This window comes from Thunnus maccoyii, chromosome 10, assembly GCF_910596095.1.
Source record: "Thunnus maccoyii chromosome 10, fThuMac1.1, whole genome shotgun sequence".
Classification (NCBI taxonomy): Eukaryota; Metazoa; Chordata; class Actinopteri; order Scombriformes; family Scombridae; genus Thunnus; species Thunnus maccoyii.
Window position 1 is genome coordinate 6,800,499 of NC_056542.1, and position 20,622 is coordinate 6,821,120.

General features: G+C 40.0%; 2 protein-coding genes across 2 annotated transcripts; one reads left to right on the forward strand and one right to left on the reverse strand.

Moving 5' to 3' along the window:
• Positions 1-594: 594 nt before the first annotated feature.
• On the forward strand, positions 595-1,856 carry LOC121905230 (protachykinin). Its single transcript, XM_042423332.1, has 5 exons — positions 595-843; positions 1,077-1,179; positions 1,264-1,287; positions 1,393-1,449; positions 1,538-1,856. Exons 1-5 carry the CDS (start codon positions 745-747, stop codon positions 1,546-1,548), a joined length of 294 nt encoding a protein of 97 aa, XP_042279266.1. The 5' UTR covers positions 595-744; the 3' UTR covers positions 1,549-1,856.
• sept7b (septin 7b) lies at positions 1,810-19,800 on the reverse strand. The gene is made up of 15 exons (XM_042423331.1): positions 19,696-19,800; positions 19,509-19,510; positions 17,279-17,381; positions 15,428-15,534; positions 14,134-14,234; positions 13,832-13,966; positions 9,625-9,742; positions 8,746-8,838; positions 8,534-8,630; positions 8,138-8,189; positions 7,767-7,895; positions 6,824-6,844; positions 5,052-5,187; positions 3,980-4,122; positions 1,810-3,115 (listed from the first exon to the last, which is right to left on the reverse strand). Exons 1-15 carry the CDS (start codon positions 19,697-19,699, stop codon positions 3,076-3,078), a joined length of 1,281 nt encoding a protein of 426 aa, XP_042279265.1. The 5' UTR covers positions 19,700-19,800; the 3' UTR covers positions 1,810-3,075.
• Positions 19,801-20,622: the final 822 nt, after the last annotated feature.

The following is a 20,622-nucleotide window of genomic DNA, read 5'->3' on the forward strand; positions in this document are numbered from 1 at the left end:
TTCAAAACATGTCTCCTACAAGTCCATATGTGTACTGGAGGCTTTAAGTTTCCACATCACACTTGTATAAGTTGCATACTGGACCCCAGTTGGCTCCAAAATTGTTGTGATGTCACAAATCATGCTCATAAGTACATTAAACTCAGATTTTCTGTGACCAAAGAGAAACTTTCTTCTTTAAACAGATGAAAACAACCAAACTCTGGACATAGATCATTCTGGTCAGTGAAGCTCAAATATCCAACTGAAGGAACGAGCAGAAAAACACATTGTTGACTGGAGACAGTTAAAGTCCTAACTGTCTATGCAGAGTTGGTTTATCACCCTGTACAGCGACCACATATCCTCTAGCATTTTGAGCCATATAGTGCCCATCACAGTATTTCAGAAACTCAAAGTCCAATGTGACCTTTCCATGAACCAAGCGCATTAAGGTCATAATAATTTTCACATAATTATAAAAGCAACAGTCAACAAATGTATCTCTGTGACTCACACAGGATAGGCTAATCACATCATCCACTCCAGCTGTGCGTAAAGGCACTATGAACGCGAAAGGTGCGTTAAAGGACCCCCCCATGGCACATCATCAGAGAAGACTCGCCGTTGTTGTCTGTATCAGCATTTAAAAACTAATCCAGCAGTGAGGTGCACCTGCACGCAGATTAGTTTTAATCCAGACTAAAAAGATCCAGTCTGTATTTTTGTGTGGAGGCATTTGGGTGAAATTACGCAAAGGCTGCAATGGAGATAATTAAACTCGTTTTGATAGTTGTCCTTCTTCTAACAAATGTTTTCTGTCAAGATATGGATGCTGAGAACTGGAGAGAAACCATCAGAGAGGTAAGACTTTTCAGACATTTGTAAATTATTGTTTTTTCCCCATTCATGAATAACGTATTTTTAGGCACCTGGTGTTTCTCCAAAGATGAAAAGATGGAAAAGTCTTTAAACTCAGAACAACTGGACAATCTTTTACGCTATCAGCTCTTGCTAAAATGAGATTATTTACTCCCAATACATTTGTCTTTAAGATAATCACGCAGTACTTCTTTGCGCTTTCTCTTTCACACAAGAACAAATGGCCAGACTCTGAACTAATTCAAGGTATAGTAATGAGAATGAACAGAAAACCAGGACCACGCCGATATCTCGGGCTCTCGGGGAAGAAAGACTCTGGTGAGGGTCTCTGATGCCTTTTTAAATGAGTAAATATATGAAAGGAACACAGATTACTCATTGTATTTCTTTCCTCCCAAACAGCAAAGACGCGTGCAGCACGTAAACGTAAGTATTATTTGCGAGACTTCAGCATTAAAATGTCAATTCCTGCACTTCATAATTAAGCAGCGGTGACGAATGTCTCATTTAAACAAAAGTTTCATCCCCCAGGGCATAAATTTCAAACCTTTGTGGGTCTGATGGGTAAAAGGAGCTTTGATGATCAAGGTAGGACACTTCCAGCAGTGACATTAAATATACTGAAGGGACATTTCAGCGGGAATCTGCCTGGTAACAGCTGATTTCATCCCTGCAGGAGCCCTGTGAGCTGCACAGAAGACTGAGGATCCAAGTTTCTCCTTTCAGATTGACTACTAAAGGTTTTATTTGGTTTGTCTGTCATTGTTTCATAAGAGTTGTGACACTACCGCCAATGCTGATAACATTTGGTCAAACAGTGCCATCTAGTGGTGAAAAAACATGCATTACAGTTTTAACAGTAATATTGTAATTATATTAAATAATGTGTTAAATCACCACCTCACAATGAGTGTCAAGTTTCCATAATAAACCCACCTCACTCCTCAATATCATCACAGGTTTATTAAGTGACTTTGTACAATACAAATGAAAAATAAAATTAAAAATACAGAGATGGAGTACATAGCCAAAGCAAAATGTGGTGTTGACTCTTCATTTCTCACTGATCGCAGTGACAGAAATATTGTTGTTGGGTTTGTTTAGGTTGTTTTTTTTGTTTTTTTTCTGCGTCCAGGATCACTGTTATATATGAAAGTATATTTTTTTTATAAACAGTGGACGCTGCTCTTGAGTCTCTGAGGATTTTCTAAACATACAAAAGAAGTTATTACTTCAGCTGGCTCGGTATATATAAAAATAAACTAAAGTGAAATATAACACTTATGACATTATAAATGGTGGTCCAAGGCTAGTGGAGATAGCTAAATACAGAGGAAAACGAAAGCGTTACGTTTCAGAAATAAGAAGCTTTAGCCATTATTTGAATCTATAAAAAGGCCCAAGGTGCATTTTATTGATTTTTCTTACTTTCAGGTTTTTCTGTTGACACCGTTTCTTTTTTTTTAGGCTGTTGCACTGATAGGAGGCAGGTTAAAAGGTTTACTGGGTACACTCAAAACAAAACAGAAAGGATTAGTTAATGCCTTGTCTTCTTCTTCTTGCTTCGATACATGATGGAAGATCAGGTTAATGTTCAAATACTCTTACTGTCTTTCCTGTAAACAAATACAATTCACCAGAACTTGATTGTACAACAGTCAGACACATCAGTCATTTAAAAGCAACCTTGGGAGGAAAAGAGAGCAGCAGGTGGGGGCGGGGACAGTATTCAGTAATAACAACAACAATAATAATAATAATAATATAATAATAACATCAATAATAATTAAAATAATAATATGGGTTTGGCCTTTTCTAAAATGGGGTTACTTTTTTTTTCTGTTGTTAAGGTAAACACATTCTTTGATGATGATGAGTCCCGAAGCAGCGAGGGGGCTCTGTGGTGGCGGTTCTGACTGTACATGCAGACCCCCCCTCCACCCCGCCCCCCCACACATACCCACATATACCCCCAGTACTCCCTCTAGTGGCTGGGAGCAGGAACACAGCTGTGCTGGCAGACAGAGCAGGAGGAGGAGGAGGAGAGGAGGAGGAAGAGAGGGGAAGGAGGAGAGGGGGAGGGAGGCAGAAAGGGGAAAGATGATGGGATGGGGTGGGATGGGGTGGGGGTGTCAGTGCCACACGCTGGTGTCCTGACCGGCAACGTTGGCAAACAAAATTAACTTGAGTTGGGGTGGTCCTGCCGACTGTCTTTTAAAAGATCTTGCCTTTCTTTTTGTTTTTCTCCAGAGTCCTGCAGGAGAGGAAACACACACACAATCAGTGACTTCATTTAAATCAGCTGTTCAATCAGCTCTACAAACATCACTTTGTACATTTAATGAATTACACTATTAAGTTGATGCATTGATATGCTGTATTCCTACATATACAGTATATAGCTTGTGACCCCTAAAACAAGACGTCTACGACCAGTTCAGTACAGAGTGATTCTTCTTCCTAGTTTGAATCTGAATAATTTTGGAAGGCCTGAAGTGGTAAAATTATCCAGAAGTTTAGAGAAATATCTGAAGTAATAAATTAAATTTTGTGATCATCTCACGACCTGCAGCGTGAGTGTAACTGGTCTACAGGCATGCAACTGATTTTATCTTCAGAATGAGTTAATCAAAGAATGATTCTTAATTTGTTTGTCTATGAAAGAAGTCTAAATTAAAAACACATGTCCATCACAAAATACCAGAGCAATAAACTGATCTCTCTTTGATGCAGTGATTTTGTTTTGGACTGGTGTTACATATCTGTTATTTTGTCCACACTCTGTTGCTGATAACTAATCAAGATTTAAAGGTTGTGCTCAATCCAGATCTGTCAGCCTCATTTTCAATGTAAAATGAAACATTCTCCTACAAATGGGTCAGACGGGATGGATGGATTATTTACCCTCCACTGACATGAGCGACTTTTGATCTACAGTAGCGGTCAAAAGTTTGGACAAACGTTCGGTGTGCCCAAACTTTTTTGCTACTACTATGTAAACCCATTAGTGCGTGAACTTGTGCATATTCTAAAAGCTTAAACGCACACACTTGGGTTTATTAAAACAGACAGCTGAACCATAAAAAGAGTAACGAGTGACGGTGAGAGTCGGTGGTACCTGGAGGCCTCCAGTTTCTGCTGCTCCAGGCGCTGCTGGGCCTCCCAGTTTGCTCTCTCATCCTCAAACATGCGTCTCTTCTCCTCCAGCTCCTTATGCTGAGCTTCCAGGTTCTTCTTCATCTGCTCATGACGTCGCTGAAGCTACAGAGACACCAGATGGAGGAAGACGTCAGTAATTATACTCAAAAGCACCGGTCGAAAAACTGAACACAGCACATAAACTGCAAAACATGTGAACTACGGAGCTTTTTATACAACACAATACTCTCTACAGTTATAATGAATGCAGAGAGAAACCTTTAAACAGACGATATTGTAAGAGGCTCACTGAGCTGTAATACTTCCAAGCTTAAAAACAAATGAAGATTATGGAAAATGCATGAACAGACTGTTTTGTTTTTTTACCTCAAGAGAAATAACATTGCAAATTATCATTAAATTCACATGAAAGTATGATTAATGTTACATTTATTTATCTTAAGCTTCAATTCTGGCTTTGACTTGATCTTCCATCTTTTATATTTTTATGTTTAATTTAAATTGTCCCAGATCAGCATGCTGTACAAGAAACAAACAAGTCATTTTAATTATTGATACATCTATAATTGTTCTGCTTCTACACACTTTATGTAACAAGGAACTTCTTTCATATCTTCAATGTTTCCCTTATCTGAATATATTTCGTAATGTACATGCTGTGATGCAATTTCATTTTGCTGCAATAATCTAAACTCATGGAAATAGGAACAAAGGATTACTTGTATCCCTTACAGGCAGTGCTACAGTCGGTAGCTCACATACACACACACACGCTCTTTTATTTAAATAAACAATTTCAGAGACATAAAACAGACGCGCACAAAAGCGGGAACTGACAAACACAACCTTCATTTAGACACTCACACTTGTAACTGCTGAAACATGTCTGCACAAGAGGAAGGAATGAGCCCAGACGGCGATGAGTAACTTCACCAGGGCATGACCTGTGATATTTATTAACCCAGGTGTGTGTGTGTGTGTGTGTGTGTGTGTGTGTGTGTGTGTGTGTGTGTGTGTGTGTTTTTTTTTACCTCTGCTTCAGAGTCTTTGAGCTTCTGCACTTTCTCCTTGACTTTCATCTCAAACACCTGCTCCATCTCCATCTCCATCTTCTTCATTTTAGTCACGTGCTCTCGCCTCTCCTCCTCCATCTGGGCCAGAGGACTCCTGTACGGAGAGAAACGCACAAAAACACACACACACACAGATTTAGACAAGCACTAGCACTGGTTTACTCATCAATAAGGAACAGTAATGCCACCTATTGTTAGCGTTGTCACGATAGCAGTATCAACATTAATAATAACTACTTAATTTAGTTTAACAAGCTGACAAATTTCACCCAGTTTGTTCTGCAAACTGAAATCCATGTCAGCATCTGCTCTTGAGGTCATGCACATTGGAATACTTTACAGGAGAGAAAAAAAAGATGACAGAAGGAAAAGGAGGAGGAGGAGGAGTAGGAGGAGAAGAACAGAAAGAGCCGGATTCTGGTTTTAAAGAGGGGAAGTCAGGTCAAACACCTGAAAACATGCCAACTGGATCCCAGTCCATTTAAACTGGCAGATTTCTTTCTCTTCCAGAGTCATCAGAAGACAAGAAACTGACTTTAAAACCATTGTTGAAGACAAGTTTGATGTTTTTACTTTGTTTGTCTTGAATTGTATCGTGACAACATTACAAGCCCTCGTTTCCCCCCCGGGAATACGACAATGTCGGGGTTCAGGAGGAAAACAGACAGGAAGAGGTTCAGTTTTTAGGAATGACGGGATCCGACAAGGCTGTGACAGGAACAGGAAACCTCAAACAACCGTTTAAACATCTCTGAGAACCAGGAGGAGGACCCGAAAGCTAATGCAAAAGGAACCTGTGAACACTGACAGGTGGAGTGCAGGTGGCGGGTTAAATGTTAGTAAAGCTAACACCGGGATGTTTCGTTGCAGTATAAGTGAGCAGAGACCCGTCATGAAATGAAATATGCGGAGAGGTTACCTGTGATTATGAGGGATATGTTGGAGGAGTGATGCCTGATTTATCCTCATTTTTTGTGCTCAGGAAGGAACAAGAGGAAACTATACAATCTTTAAACCACATTATGCCATAAATTTTGGGTTTATGTTTGTCTGAGACGTCATTTTTTAGTATATTTCTAGGTCTCCTGATATAAAAGTTGTAGGGTTAGGCTTTGTAGTAATCCTTTAACCATTTTAGGGTAAATACACAGCAATTTGTTACTAATAAAGTGAGGCTAACAGACAAGGAAGTACTTGATAATATCTGAAGAAAGTAGGAGGAAAGCCATATAGAGAGGCTAGGTGTGATGATAAGACTTAATAGTTTTATACTTATTATAACAGATGAGTGACAGGAACTTAACTTAAAGTGGACTGCTTTCATTTTAACATGATTGTGTATCTCATAAATGCTGGTAACCTCTCCGAACACTTCATGTGCAGGTCTCCGATATCAATCCAAGCAGGGCTACTAGCAGCGGCAGGTGAAAAGCAGCGAATATGAATATACCAGTGGAGGGAAAAAAACAAAGTTAAGCCTTCAAATAAGATACATAAGGAGGTGTGGCAATTCACAGTTTTCCTCCCGCTGCTGCTCCTGGAAACTTCTGCTAACAGGGTGGGGGGGCGGGGCGGGGAAGTTGAAGGGGAAAGCAGAGTCTAGTCAACAGGAGAGGAGAGATGACGCAGCCAAAAGAGGTTGAACAGAGGAAGGATACAGAGAATGAACATCTGAAACAAGGGGCTGAAAAATAAGTGAACGAAAACAACAAAAAAAAGAGACCACTTACATTCCTTCAACTGTGTCAAGTCTAAAAAATAAAAACACATACAACCAAACACACACACAAACACACGCACGCACGCACACACACACACACACACACACAGCATGCGATGATGAGGTCATGCACTGAAATGAAACTACAGTCCGTGTTGTGTGATTCATACTACTTTACGCTGCAAATGGAAAAAAAAAAAAAGAAAGCGTGGAAAAAATAACAATGTGGGCTTTGTGAGCTGGGTGTCAAATACATTAGCAGCTGCACGTTAGCATCAGCGGTGTGAGGCTTCTGCTCGGCTGAAGAGCTGGAACTTTAGTTTAGTGTATTAGCCGGCTGTTTGTGACTACGTGAGTGAGGAAGCAGCATGGTGCTTTGAATTACGCTTTGCATATTTGTGTGCAAAGTAGTCCGGCGAGGGGCTACGACTTTGAGTGCTTGAGTGTGCGAGCAGGAGACCAACTGGACAAATGAATGAAATAATGAACCTTCAACTCGCTTTTATCCGGTTGCTTTGAATCTAAATACATGATTAAGATAAGAGCAAGTAATGTGAAAACACCTGCGATCACTTTCTACAGGCCACGTGTCAGTCGTGTTGCTTTATGAATGAATCCTACTCAGATTAACACAATATTTAAAGCCCACAAAACACATTTTATCAAACATATATGAAATGAGACAACACATGTAGTTTTAACTACTTATTTGCAACATCTGTACCTGTAAAAATTTGGTGACAGTAATGGACAGTAATATCCCACACTTTCATAGGCTTGTAAATTAGCTTAATAACCTAGAGACTGATGTGGGTAACCAGCAAGTTCCTCTTCTGTTCAATTCTCAATCTTAATAATCAAGACAGTTGGTGAACAGCACGATTTCAAAGCAGACTTGACCTGCCTGTTTTCACTACAACCACTGTCTCCAGTGTTCAGAGTCCAGGACTTACTTGGTGGACAGTTGTCCTTTAGCCCTGTTGTTGTCCACTCCGTTGTAGGTGACAGCAGCCAGCTTCCTGCTGCGGTAATTTTCATAATGGACGTTGTTTGTCACGTCCTTCAGGTCCTGCATGTGAGTTCTGGGGAAGGACGAACATAGAATTTGAATTATTTTAAAATGCTCTCTGAGTAACGCTAAAAACACAGTCAAACAATAATATGAATCAACCCTTTCATAGATAAAACACTTTCTACTATCAAAGACTCTGCACTGCTTTCCTCAGAAACCACTTAAACAGCCTTTTATCAACTGGCTGTTTGACTGAAGTATTTATTTAGTGTACTTGATATAGATTCCTTATCCTTGTTGTATTTTTAGTACCTGATGAGCATATCCCTGAGGATGGTGAAGTCGCAGTGGTCACTGTTTTCAACTAGGAGGGAAAAAACAAGAAGTCAGTCTTTATACTTAATATATTAGCAAATTATCAGAATAAAAAACATGTAATCTTGTTTGTATCCTGGACACCAAACACCAGAAACACTTTCACTGTGATGCATTTAACACTGTACGACAACGACGAATGCTGTCCGGCCATGATGTTTGGAGACGCTCGTACATGTTGGATAAGTACACAACACTCTTATCTTTATTATACTTGGGGTTGAAGTCCTTTATTGTTTTTATCAGCTGCCCAGATTAGTTTAGATAATGAACTTCTTTGTTTCTTTAATTGCATGTGTGTGTGGTGATATTCAACTAACTTATCATTCATACCTTCTGCAACCCCCCAGGGGTATTGTCTCCCTCTGACCCTCTTGCCGTTCACCTCGATGATGGTGTTGCTTCCTACCACAGCTAGCGGCAACTTGTCCTGGCAAAAGAAGAACATTTGGTATAAGTTAACACAAGTGTATGAGTCTAGTTTTATAACAAATGAGCTCACTGCTGTAATATGATATGTGGATCCGGCAGGTGACACACAGTACCTTGATCTTCTTCACCAGCCTGTTCTCTTCTTCGTCATCCGTCTCGGGGAACTCGTAGATCTTGATTTTGTGCTCTTGGATTTCCCGCATGATCTAGAAAGAAAAGAGGAGAACTTTTAGCGACTTCTGGTAGATACTAAACAGGTACCACCATAGTCTGATGTTGAGCAAGCAAGCAATTTAATCTAAATCAATTCTTGCTTTAAAGCTGAAGTATATGATGCTTTCAGTTGAGACATCATCATATGATTCTGTATGTGCTGTCACATAATGGTACATTTCTGTGGTCACATGCTCTCCATACTCTGCTGTTCAGGAATGTTGATTTGGCTTTTTGAGTCACATCTGTAAAGCTGATGACAAATTCATAGTTTATTACTTCAGTACAACAACTTAAAAACGTGAAACTAGATGCAACACAATGTTTACTGTAGTTTAAATGTGCATCATGTTGCAGCTTTCAGTGATAATATAGTGACTTCATACTGAGTTTTTAACGTAGACATGCCCTTTTGTTTGTCATCTTTTTCTCATCTCTGTTTTAAAAATGGTGATTTTAATGTTACTTGATGCTTTCCTCATTTAAAATCACTTGATCTCAACTCAAAGTTCAGTATGTCCCACAAAAGCAAAGAGGAAAATGCTAGTTTTTTAACATCTATCCTGTGTACTTTACAGAAAAACCTTCCACAGTGCAGGACATACTGACCATTGTTGTACAAACAGCTGTAAAAACCAAAGAAGGTGTTTTTTTTTTGTACTTTTAACTTGGCTTTGCTTCGTGACGCACAGCGTTGCCATTGTACCGAAGACCACAACAAGAAAAAAGCCTTCAGGATACTTTTTCTGCTGTAGTATGCAGCTGTGGAAACCACTGACCTGCTTCTTGAACTGTTGGCATTCCTCTGGGGTGAGGGTGTCTGCTTTGGCGATCAGCGGGATGACATTGACTTTCTCATGCAACCGTTTCATGAACTCGATGTCCAAGGGCTTCAATCTGCAGAGAGATAAAGACACAGTTTTACTGTTAAACTGTATTGGATTAATCTGTACCTAGTTTTGATACTTTAAAAACTGTACCAGCTGTACCAACAGTTGTGGTGTTTAGTCCTGTGTTACAACAGGAGGAAATAGGATAGTTTGGGGTTGACTGCCTGTCGGATTTAAGTATAGCTAGTGTCATTAGCTCTTCCTTAGACAGCTAAAGGATAAGTGGAGCTACACCAAATATAGAAATGTATCAGCAACGCTTGACTGATGTTTGTTATGTCTAAGAAAATGACCTTGTAGTCGTGAGAAAGCGCAGCTATTCTTGGCTGTTTTTTGAGCTGGATAAGTAACATGACGTGACTTGAGTTTCAGTTTCTGTGTTATACGTCTTATTTTTCATATAAAATATAATCTCATCTTCATTTGATTCTCTTAAGGCACAGTGGAAACATCCTGAAATCTGCCCTGAAGCAGAATTTGTTTTTAGTGGGTAGAGTGGGATGCATTTTTGTCATGTAGCCAACAGCCATGCAGGTCAATACACAACGCAGTGCTGCACTGACGCTCTTAAGAAAACCTGAATCCAACGGCTGATAGTGACTCCTTCTCTATCTATCAGATTAAAAGAGGAAGAATACATCGAAGATCAGTATTAACAGGCAACATAATTAATGGTGTTGCATACACAACGTTTATGATAACCTTTTATGATAAACCAGATGGTAAATAGAGACAGTTGATCTGTGGAGAAGTCACTAAAACATCAGCGTGCCCTTTGTACTGCAGTAATTACACTGACAGTTCATTGCTGAATGTTGGATGATATTAATATTTCACCGATGTATTGTATCAGTAACATCTAAGTCAAAAGGATACTAATAAATTATGTATTAAGTACGATAAAAAACAAACATGAAGGTCTGGCGTTTTTCCCTACTTTGACCTAAACTGACCACAGGAACGTGCTGTTGTTAAGCTACAACGGGGAAAACCCAAAAACATCAACCGTCATGTGATTCAGTACCCATCAGGCTCAGCTAAACAATGTCTTCACTCAGAAGGAAGTGATATCAACCCTAAAAAAAGCACATAATTTCCCAAATTGTCACATTTAGTTAGAAAACAAAAATCTAGCCAACATGAACTCATTTTTTTAACAATGAGCAACGTGTAGTAAAACCACAAGAAACAGAACAGAACAAATACAGTGTTTCATAATATATATCAACAGATATTCAGTATATTATTATCGAAAGGTTAAAATTCAAAATGTGCTGTATCAGATCTGAAATTCTCTACACAGCGATGCTGACTTCTCGCCATCTTGTTCTGGTTTTTTGCTCCTTATTCACAATAAGCAATAAAATCTTTACTTGCTGTTTGGACATGCATTTTTGTTTTTAAATATATTACATTTTGATGATCTTCTCTTATGTATGTAATTGTTTTCTTTCTTTCTTTTTTTGTGTGTATTGAGACAACATGTGTCTTTACACACAAAATAAACTTACTGCCTAATCAGGGTCATATGAAATCCATTTTAAATTTTTTCCAGATTCGGTTTTATTTTTTCCCCCCCAAAATTCCCTGTTTTCTGTTTTGATTTCTCTGAATTCTGGGCTTTATGATTTAAGGACATTTTGTCATCAGAAAGAGTGTCTAATCGTGTGGTAATGGATAAATAAAAACCATAAATCACAGCTAAACACAGTAGAGACTTTCAGCATAGTGTTTTTTTTTTCTGTTCATTTGGCTTGGACACTGTGCCTTAGTCTTATTATGGTTGGGAAAACCCTGACTTTTATAAATTGCATCCACATTTTGGCAAATTAACGATGTTCCACATTTTACATTTGATTCCAGTTTTATTATCAAATTCTGCGATTCCGTCTGTGCTTTCCATGGAAATCACAGGGCCCTACCTGATGTTCACAATGTCCCAACAATAAGCTCTTTTATTGGGGTTCAACCACAGTTTTGGAAAGGGCCGTGATTATTGATTTAATGGAGAATGGATGTGGGTGATTATTTTCCTTAATGAGTCATCCCTCCTCCACCACCAACGCTGTAGGAAAACCAGTCACCATAGTTCGACTGTGAGCTCAATATCCAGATTGTCTCTCGGTGATGGAGGTCATTGTGCTGCTGTGTGAGAGCAGTCGGCTGGTGTTACGAGGGGATGTGTGTGTGTGTCTGTGTTTGTCTGAGAACATATGCTGCCCATCCACAAGGCTAAAAAGTACTCCTTGTCCGGGTACAGAGGACAAGCTTGCACAAACACAATGTCGCATAAAGGTCGGACATACTAAAAAAAAAAAGGAGAAGAAAAATGAGGACAAAGAGGAGGACAGAGATTTCTTCTTCTTGTTGTTTACAGTAAGTCAACAGCATTAAGGGCATGTCAGTACACCGTGTGCATTTGCACACTTGCAAACTGAGCAGCTCTACACAGCAGACACAAACAACACTATCCAGACCTACAACGCCAAACAGCAAATACTCCCATTTACTCCATTATGCTCCAGTATATTTTTAAAACATCAAGAGCCTTGGCCAGGAGCAAGCTTTCATATTAATATAAATTTAAAGGGGGATGTATTATATGTCTGATGTCTATCTTAAAGATGGTCAAAGTTCCAAAACTTGAGGTGAATGTATGTAAAAATGTTCCCTGCAAGACAAAAACCAGGGCTTCAGCCTGCTCTCAATGTTTTGTTTGCAATGTTTTTTTTTTAAAAACTTTCCCGACAAGATGACATCAGCTTGACGTACATGCCTGTAAGGGGTCATCAGTTCTGTAATCTTTGTTGCTAAGGCTGTTCATGTTGTCCATTCTCAAAATCCAGAGCTGATTTTGGCTTGAACATGAACGGATGTATTTGACAAGTTGCCATTTTGTGTAAAGAACGGGAAAAAGAAGTGAAATCTTAGTAATTTTGTTTGTTTATGTTGCCTAACCAGTTAGAAAAGAGTGGGTTCATCAGAAGGGAGGCTTAAAGAGACAGGAGCTAAAACGACCTGTTTCAGACAGAGGCTGAACTGAGGAGCTGCATAAAAAGACCAGTATAAGATAAATAAGAAGTTTTATGAACTGTAAATCATGCAAAGATATTCCAGTAGAATCCCAGACTTAAAATATGGACTTGGAAATGTGAATGATATGTCTCCTTTAAACCCATACTTGTATTTAAATATGTTATTCATCAAATACTAGCAACAGGAAATAAGTGCTTGAAGCCTCTTTTTTTCTCACTTTCACAACTCCCACACGTTTTGCTCTTTGACTGAATTCCAAAAAAGACTCGTACACTTCTTGTGAGAAAAGCAGATGAGCACATCAGAGCTGTCGTGTACCTATAGAAGAACCTGGTGGCTCGTGAATAATAAACATTACCATCAAAATTCCACACAGTCATCTCTTTTGAAACATTTAACGATCTGTATCACCTGATGGGAATTTTGCCAACATCCTCCCCTCCCCCCCTTCCCCTTTTACAAGCCTTCGAGTTTAAACTCTTATTTTTACAAGACGAGACTCACTCTCACATTATCGTTTACAGCAGTGGCCAGGGGGGAGTAGTTGTAGGAGTAAAACAACACACATTTACCACACACAGTCAGGAGCTGCCCAGCATGACCACAGCTCGGTGCTGTTGACCACTGAGCTGTTCCTGAGGCAGTTGACGGATCAGCACCTTGCTGAAAATACTAAGGGAGGAAAAGCTTTACTTGCTATCCTTCTCTAGACTTTCCAGACAGTTCAGGGATCCCAACCAGCAACTTTCCCTTCCAGTCACAAACCTGCCCTCTGACCTTTTGGGCACTGTCGACCCCCTCATTTCCCTTCTTTTTTAAACTCATTTCCTCTCACTGTTCACTCTTCCAACCTTTTCCTTTCTTGAGTCATATTTAGAGTCCTTACTTCCATCCTCTTTCTTTGTATTGATCAAGGCGGTGACATTTAAGAGCTTGAGTCCCACTGAGACAGCACCGTACTAACTACACAATCGCTGTGGCATGCTCCTAATAAAAGTGCCCACAAAAAAAGGTTGGGTTTTTTTTTTTGTCTTTATATGCATTTGTCTCCCAGACTCACCCGTGTCCCGAGGGGGCTATGAAGTACAGGCAGCAGTGGATTCGGCTGTCAGGCATCTGTCTTCTATTCACCCGCGATTCTGAGTTCAGGTAGTCTTCAAACTTGCTGTCTATGTGGTCGATGATTGGCTGCCAGCTGCACGACACAAAACAAAGCTTCCATTAAGATAAAGATGCAGAAAGACCGCTGAATGACGAGAGGTGAACGGTTAGCTTTAGGCCTCGGTAGATGTTTTGGAATTCTGAATGAAGCAATATTATCTGTGCTGAGATGAAGCGGGGGGGGGGGGGGGGGATACTTACCAGTTGCTGTTGTCGACAGCATCTCCGAACCCTGGGGTGTCAACTATTGTGAGCAGCAGTTGGACACCGCCTTCCTTTATTAAAACTTTGGACTGCTCCACCTGACACAGGAGAAAGAATGACAGGCAGTGTTTCAGTACTTTTAGCTGCAAACCTCTGAAACCAAAACATTTTAATTAGCAACACAGCATAAATTTAAAAATGAAAAACACAACATGGAAGGAGGGGTGTAAAATCAATATCACAGTAAGCTAACAGCATCATATGTTTCACATAGAAAACATCTGACGCTAGCAGCATGTAGCAACACGCCGTCTCACACTATGCTATTAGGTAACTATGCTGAGAAACCAGAAAAAGCACACAAGCATCTGGAGATAGCGATGCTGTCAGTCAAGAGCCAGACAGATAAAGCTCAGCACTTGAGGCACTTAAGATTCAGGACAACTTTGTGTAATTAGGGAAAATGAAGATAAGGGCGTTTATGGCAGGAGCTGACAGCGAGTCTGGCTTGTTTAAACCATGTGGAGATATTTACCGCATATCTTCCAAGAGTCAATCAAAGCTCATCATTGTGAAAAGTATTTTATCAAATTAAATCAGCTGTTCAGGGAGCCACAACAATTTTATAAAAATCCAAAAATAACAATAAATCTTCCCATCTTATCTGAGAGCTTTCTCACAAAACCCCCATAATTCTCATCCTCTTATTATATCCAAATGGCCAACTAAATCAGCTGGCATCAAGTATGATGAGTTAAGAAGGATTTCAATAAAGCTGGTTCTCTAGAATCGTAACACTTTCAATCACAATATAATGATCATGTTATGTTGATTGTATTAAATTATGTATTTGTTATGTTTGTTAGAGTTTCAGCAGTTGCTGTGACTTAACCGACAAACCGCTAAGTTTAACATCACTGTATTTATCTTAAAAGACTCTGCGGCAGCTGATCTGCTTGGCAGCTACATGACTGAGAACACATGAAAACAAACTGATAATTAAGTGGGCATATATATGTCAGTGACACAGATGTGCTGTGAGACCGTACAGAATCTCTATCTGTTGGTTATGCGGCCACAATCTGGTCACATTTTAAAATAAGACTTCAAAATGATGGTTTGGATGCCTGCCGAAGCTGTTTGTAGGGTAGAGAATCTTCCCAGTCGTAGTCAAAATGTAACAGCGTTGAACTGTGCAGTTTTTAAAGCTCTGCTACTTTGTCTAGTTAGCGCAGTATCTAAAAAAGATTAGTGCCTGTGTGTGATTTTAACTCGTTTTGCTAAAATGTACCTGTACAGTCTTTTTGATTCGATGTGAAGGTCCAGGATACTCTGATGAATACAGGTCCGTTAGGAACAGAGAGTTGATCAATGTGGATTTTCCCAACCCTGACTCACCTGGAAAAAAGCAAAATGAGACGACAAATCAATATTTCCGCACCAATTGTGACTTGCATGGTTAGAAATTCAGCCTGTCTGTAAAAGCATTGCATTACTTGAGATAAAAAACTGAAAATGTATATTACAAAACTTATGTATGCCAAACAAATGTATGCCAACCCCCTCTGTATTCTACACACACACACACAAAGATCACAGTTGACATCCTGAAGACAATCAAAGGTCATGTATCTATCCAGAGACGACACTGACATTTGCTCAAGACATTAAACCATTTGGGTTAACAGTAAAAAGGCAAAGGAAACAACACAGACAATGACTCATGTTATGTACCACTGAATGGCTGTGTGGTCCGGGAGGCTTCTCAAGCTTGGTTGGCCATTGTGTGCCTGGTTTCCAAGCTCCCAATGAAAAGGATCATTAGTGGAAATGACCACTGGCACTGCCTGTCTTGGCTGATGGCCACAAGTCAATATTTAACGAGCCACTATTTACACCAGAGCTACAGTCAAAGGCTAATGTGAGGAGCTCGCACTGTAGCGTTTGTTTATTGCACGTTTTATGCATGGCGTGTAACTGCGTTCTGGGTATGCGCTTGTTAAATATGAAGTGATGACAGGCCGAGTGAAAAAGAGCTGCTCTGCAATGTGTGAACTGAACAGGTTGTCGGGTCATGTGTTTCGTGAGGCACGGACAGACGTGCCAGTCGCTGGTGGTAATACCAGTCCCATCTCCTTCCTTCCCTTCCTCCATCTTTCATCCTCCTTTCCTCTTTCACACCACACTAGTGACGCATTCCGTTGCACAGCGGGGACATGTGGGCTCACAGCTCATCAGAGCCAAGAAAAGCTGAATATTGTGTGTCCGTGCAAGAGGGTGATACCATAAAAACAATGGCAAGCATTTAACTACGAACAAGCCCGGAGGACCTTCTCTACTTTCCTTGTTGCTTGATACAATGCCATTTTTTCTTTTCTGTAATCATTCCCAAAATGAAGCTATTTGTTGCAAGCACAGTGAAACATTCACAGGGCTTAGCGGACCGCTTGATCACAACCCAGAAATTTATTTATTTTTTTTAAAAGGGACACTGCAAGAGAATAGAAGCAGGCAAAATCCAAGTGCCTTGTTATGATGCTGTTGTCATGTAAGTGACTAATAATAGCAATGAAGACACAGCTCACTACAATGTATGGAAATTTATCAGCAGTACTGTAAGCAAAAATCCTACTAAGTGTTGTGAACGCAACGGGAGATGCGCTATTCTTAGAGGCATGCCGGGTACAAATTCTGTTGGTCCCACCACAGGAAATGGTTTTGACCCGAGGAAACATTTTCCCTCCAAACAGGGACTGATCAGCTGAGGAGGATCTTGGCCCGGTGACAACCACCACATCCAACAGTTTTAAAAGAATGTCTGCATTTTTGATTCGCTGAGCGCAGCTCTAGATAAATCCAACCCGAATGTTTGTGGGTTGGGAGACAGTGTCAAGGACCTGAAGTCAATATTAATTCAAATAACAGCAATACAATGGTCTCCTCTTCTCTGACTCAGCAATTAACACTACAAAGCTGGGGGCATGTCCCTTGCATATATATGGCTGCACACACACACACACCGTCTCTCTCTCTCAACAACAAACCACAATGAAGAATTTAAAAATGCCAAGCGCAATGAATACAATGAAATGATTCAAATAAAACAAGGGCAAACTGAGAGCTGAGCAGCTTGTGTTCTTACCCACGACCATCAGGGTGAACTCAAAGCCCCTCTTGACAGACTTCCTGTACACTTGGTTGGGGAGGCTTGCAAAGCCAACATATCCTTCCAGATTCTTTTGCTGCTGTAGGACAGAAAAGAAATACAAAACGTCAAAACCATAAAGAAATCTAATCTTGCGTCATCGCTTTAGCTGAAAATCTTAAATGAAAAGTTTTAATCGCCCACTTCCCACGCTGCTTAAACATAAATCCCAACCCAAATATCTAACCGCCGGAACCCTAATGTTCCCAATGTTGCTCTGAAATCTTGCCTCAAGTGGATTAAAAGGTAGATTTTAAAAAATTCCAACAATATTTGGCAACTTGAAATAATATCCTGCTTTCAGTGAATATAAAATCACATTTACACTGAGTGAAATATTCAAATGGATATATGTGTTGTGAGCATCATGTCATACATCTTAATTGTGATTAAGCATGATAAAGGTGGTACTGGAGACCTTATGATTGTGACTAAAATGTAAAATGACATTCTGCAGGGATGAACTTGCAACAGGTTCCATCATCCTCATCATCAGGTTGAAGAAATTAATCTTACTTCAGACATAAGGATTATTTCAATACTTACAGCTGTTTTATGCAGGTCAGTGTGATGCGATCCCAATGTACAGGAAAGGCCAGCGTTTCCAGGGTCAGAAAGCAAAGGGAGAGGGCACAAAAATAAAAAAAGCAACACAGAATCAATCTCAGGCCATTTGACAAACAAACCATTCTGTCTCCAGAATCTGTTTCCAAAGCAGTAAAGCCTGGGGCAAAATGATTCATGATCTGCGCAACTGTAACAACACAGACATTTGACCAGTGTTGTACATATTCCGCTCCACTTGTTCCTTTAATGTCAGTTGCACTTTAAAGCAAGGCCCTTTCAGTGTTGCAGCTTTCTTTCAGCTTTACGCCTGTGGCGAGGAGAGGATTTCTGCCTCTCACGCTGGAGCATCTCCTGCCTACAGCAGCCCACATGTCTTCTGAGATACGCTATCAATTAATATTACTTAATATGCTGATTTACTCGCAGGATGTACGGTTTAATCTGAGCAACGTCCCACTGCTTCACTGTTTAATCTTACTGTGACTTTGCAAGTTGGTTTCCCGACAAACCACATTCATCTTTTATCACAACCGAGAAAAACTGACAACTGTCATATTAAAATGACAACTGTCTGTTTCCTTTTCCGGCGGTGCCTGACAGGTCTGCTAAAGGAAGTGGTGGATGACTAAATTACCGTTTGATTCGTGCAAATTTTACAATGGTTGTCCTGAACAGAACACCAATTTTATGACTTCGGTTCCAGCACAGTATTCTGATTTAGAGGTCACAGTCTGAGGCCAATGACCTTAAAAGTCAAAACATGAACTCTGAGGTACTAGATCCACTGTAATCCAGATTAGATGGCAGTCGTGCCCTCCTTATGCCTTATCGTGACACATCCTCCAGGTTTGGCTTTGATTGTCTAACGTAGCTACTCCAACCATAGCAGTATAATCAAACTATTGATCACACATATACATATACATATATGCAGCCTCATCTCTGGCACACAAACGACAGAGAGTGATATTTCTCCACGTATTTTCAGAATCAGATATTTATTGACCAAGTATGTTTACGCACACCGGGGATTTGACTCCGTTTTAGTAGCTCTCAATGTACTTAAACTGAATAACAACACAACAATCTTCAGAAATATACGCAGGCAATGACTATATACAGGTGAAACCGTTTCTGTGACCTGTAAACAGAATACAAATAGTGCAAAGGCGTAAAGAGTACGAGGAGTGCTGAGATAAATATTCAATGGTAAATTAGTGGTTGAAGCAATTTGAAAAGGTCTCCATAGACAAACTGAATATCTAGCCGAAGTGACTATATTCTGCTTAATTTGGTACTATTTAACGTATACAAAGAGGGTGTAACAGCCAAATATAAAGCATTGCATGCCGTTTCCCTCGGTTCAAACAAGTTAGCGTTAACGTGAGCTGTTTAATCCAACATACGACACTAAGTTAGCTTAGTTAGTCACACTGCTGGTACTTATAGGGAAGCTTTACAAAACAGTTGAATGTAACCCCAACAGGAGTGTTAACGTAGTTTCTTAGGTAAGCTTATAACGCACACAGAAACGTTTACAGTTTGCTAAAGAGCTAAAGACAGGAAGTGACACTCCCGTTAGGTTAGGCTGCCTGCTAACAGCTAGCGAGCTAGCTGCCCATCCACGACTGGGCGTTGGTTGCTCAGACAACTGCAGAAGCTAAATAGCGGCAAAGCCAAAAATGTTCAAATAGTGGATCCAGCGCGAACACAAATCATCACAGTTGCCGTTTAACAACACCGTTTTCTGAATATGTTGTGACAGTAGCTGAGAGCAGCGGTCTCACCCATAACGTTGACGCTCCCTGCCGCCTCAAAAACCGATCATTCACAAGCCGACATTCCCCTCCTCGCTGCTTCTACTTGAGCTGCGCACTATGAGGCACGTAACGCCTCCCGTGCCTAACGGAACTACGCCGAACGAATTGCGTAAATCGTACGTGAATCTGAAAGGGAGGGAACACTCGCGATAATGTGCAATTCCTTTGAGTCCCGGTGTGTTCTCGCGATAACTAGACGTTCGCGCAAGGAGACTTTTGGAGCAATTTTCATCAGAACATCCTAAACTAATTACAGCCAGTGGTGGAAAAAGTATTCAGATCATTTACTTAAAGATCCCTTCCAGATGTATATAAAATACTCTGGCTTGAATAATAATTTGTATTTGATATGGTCTTTCCCACAAAAAGGTTCAAATTATCTCGTTCAAATCCTTAAAATTATATCTACTCCTTTTACCATATTAAAAATTCTAGAAAAACCCCACTTAAGTAAAAGTACATAAATATTAGCAACAAAATGTAGTTATAGTATTAATGTAAAATCACTGATTTTGTCCTACTGACTGATATGTTATTATATATGACATCATTAGATTATTAATACTGAAGCATCAGTGTTAGAGCAGCATGTTACTGTTGTAGCTGCTGGAAGTGGAGCTAGTTTGAACTACTTTATATACAGTTAGCTAGTTTAGTCCAGTGGTTCCCAACCTAGGGGTCGGGCCCTTTCAAGGGGTCACTAGATAAATCTGAGGGGTCATGAGATGATTAATGGGAGAGGAAAGAAGAAAAAACAAAGTTCTGAATCTGTTTCACTTTTTAGACTTTTTCTCTAGTCTTTGGATCATTTGAACATTTATTGAAATGAAACCATGTGAGAAGTTTAGATGGAAAAATCATTATTTGGTGGAGCTGTTAATAACTCATAGACAT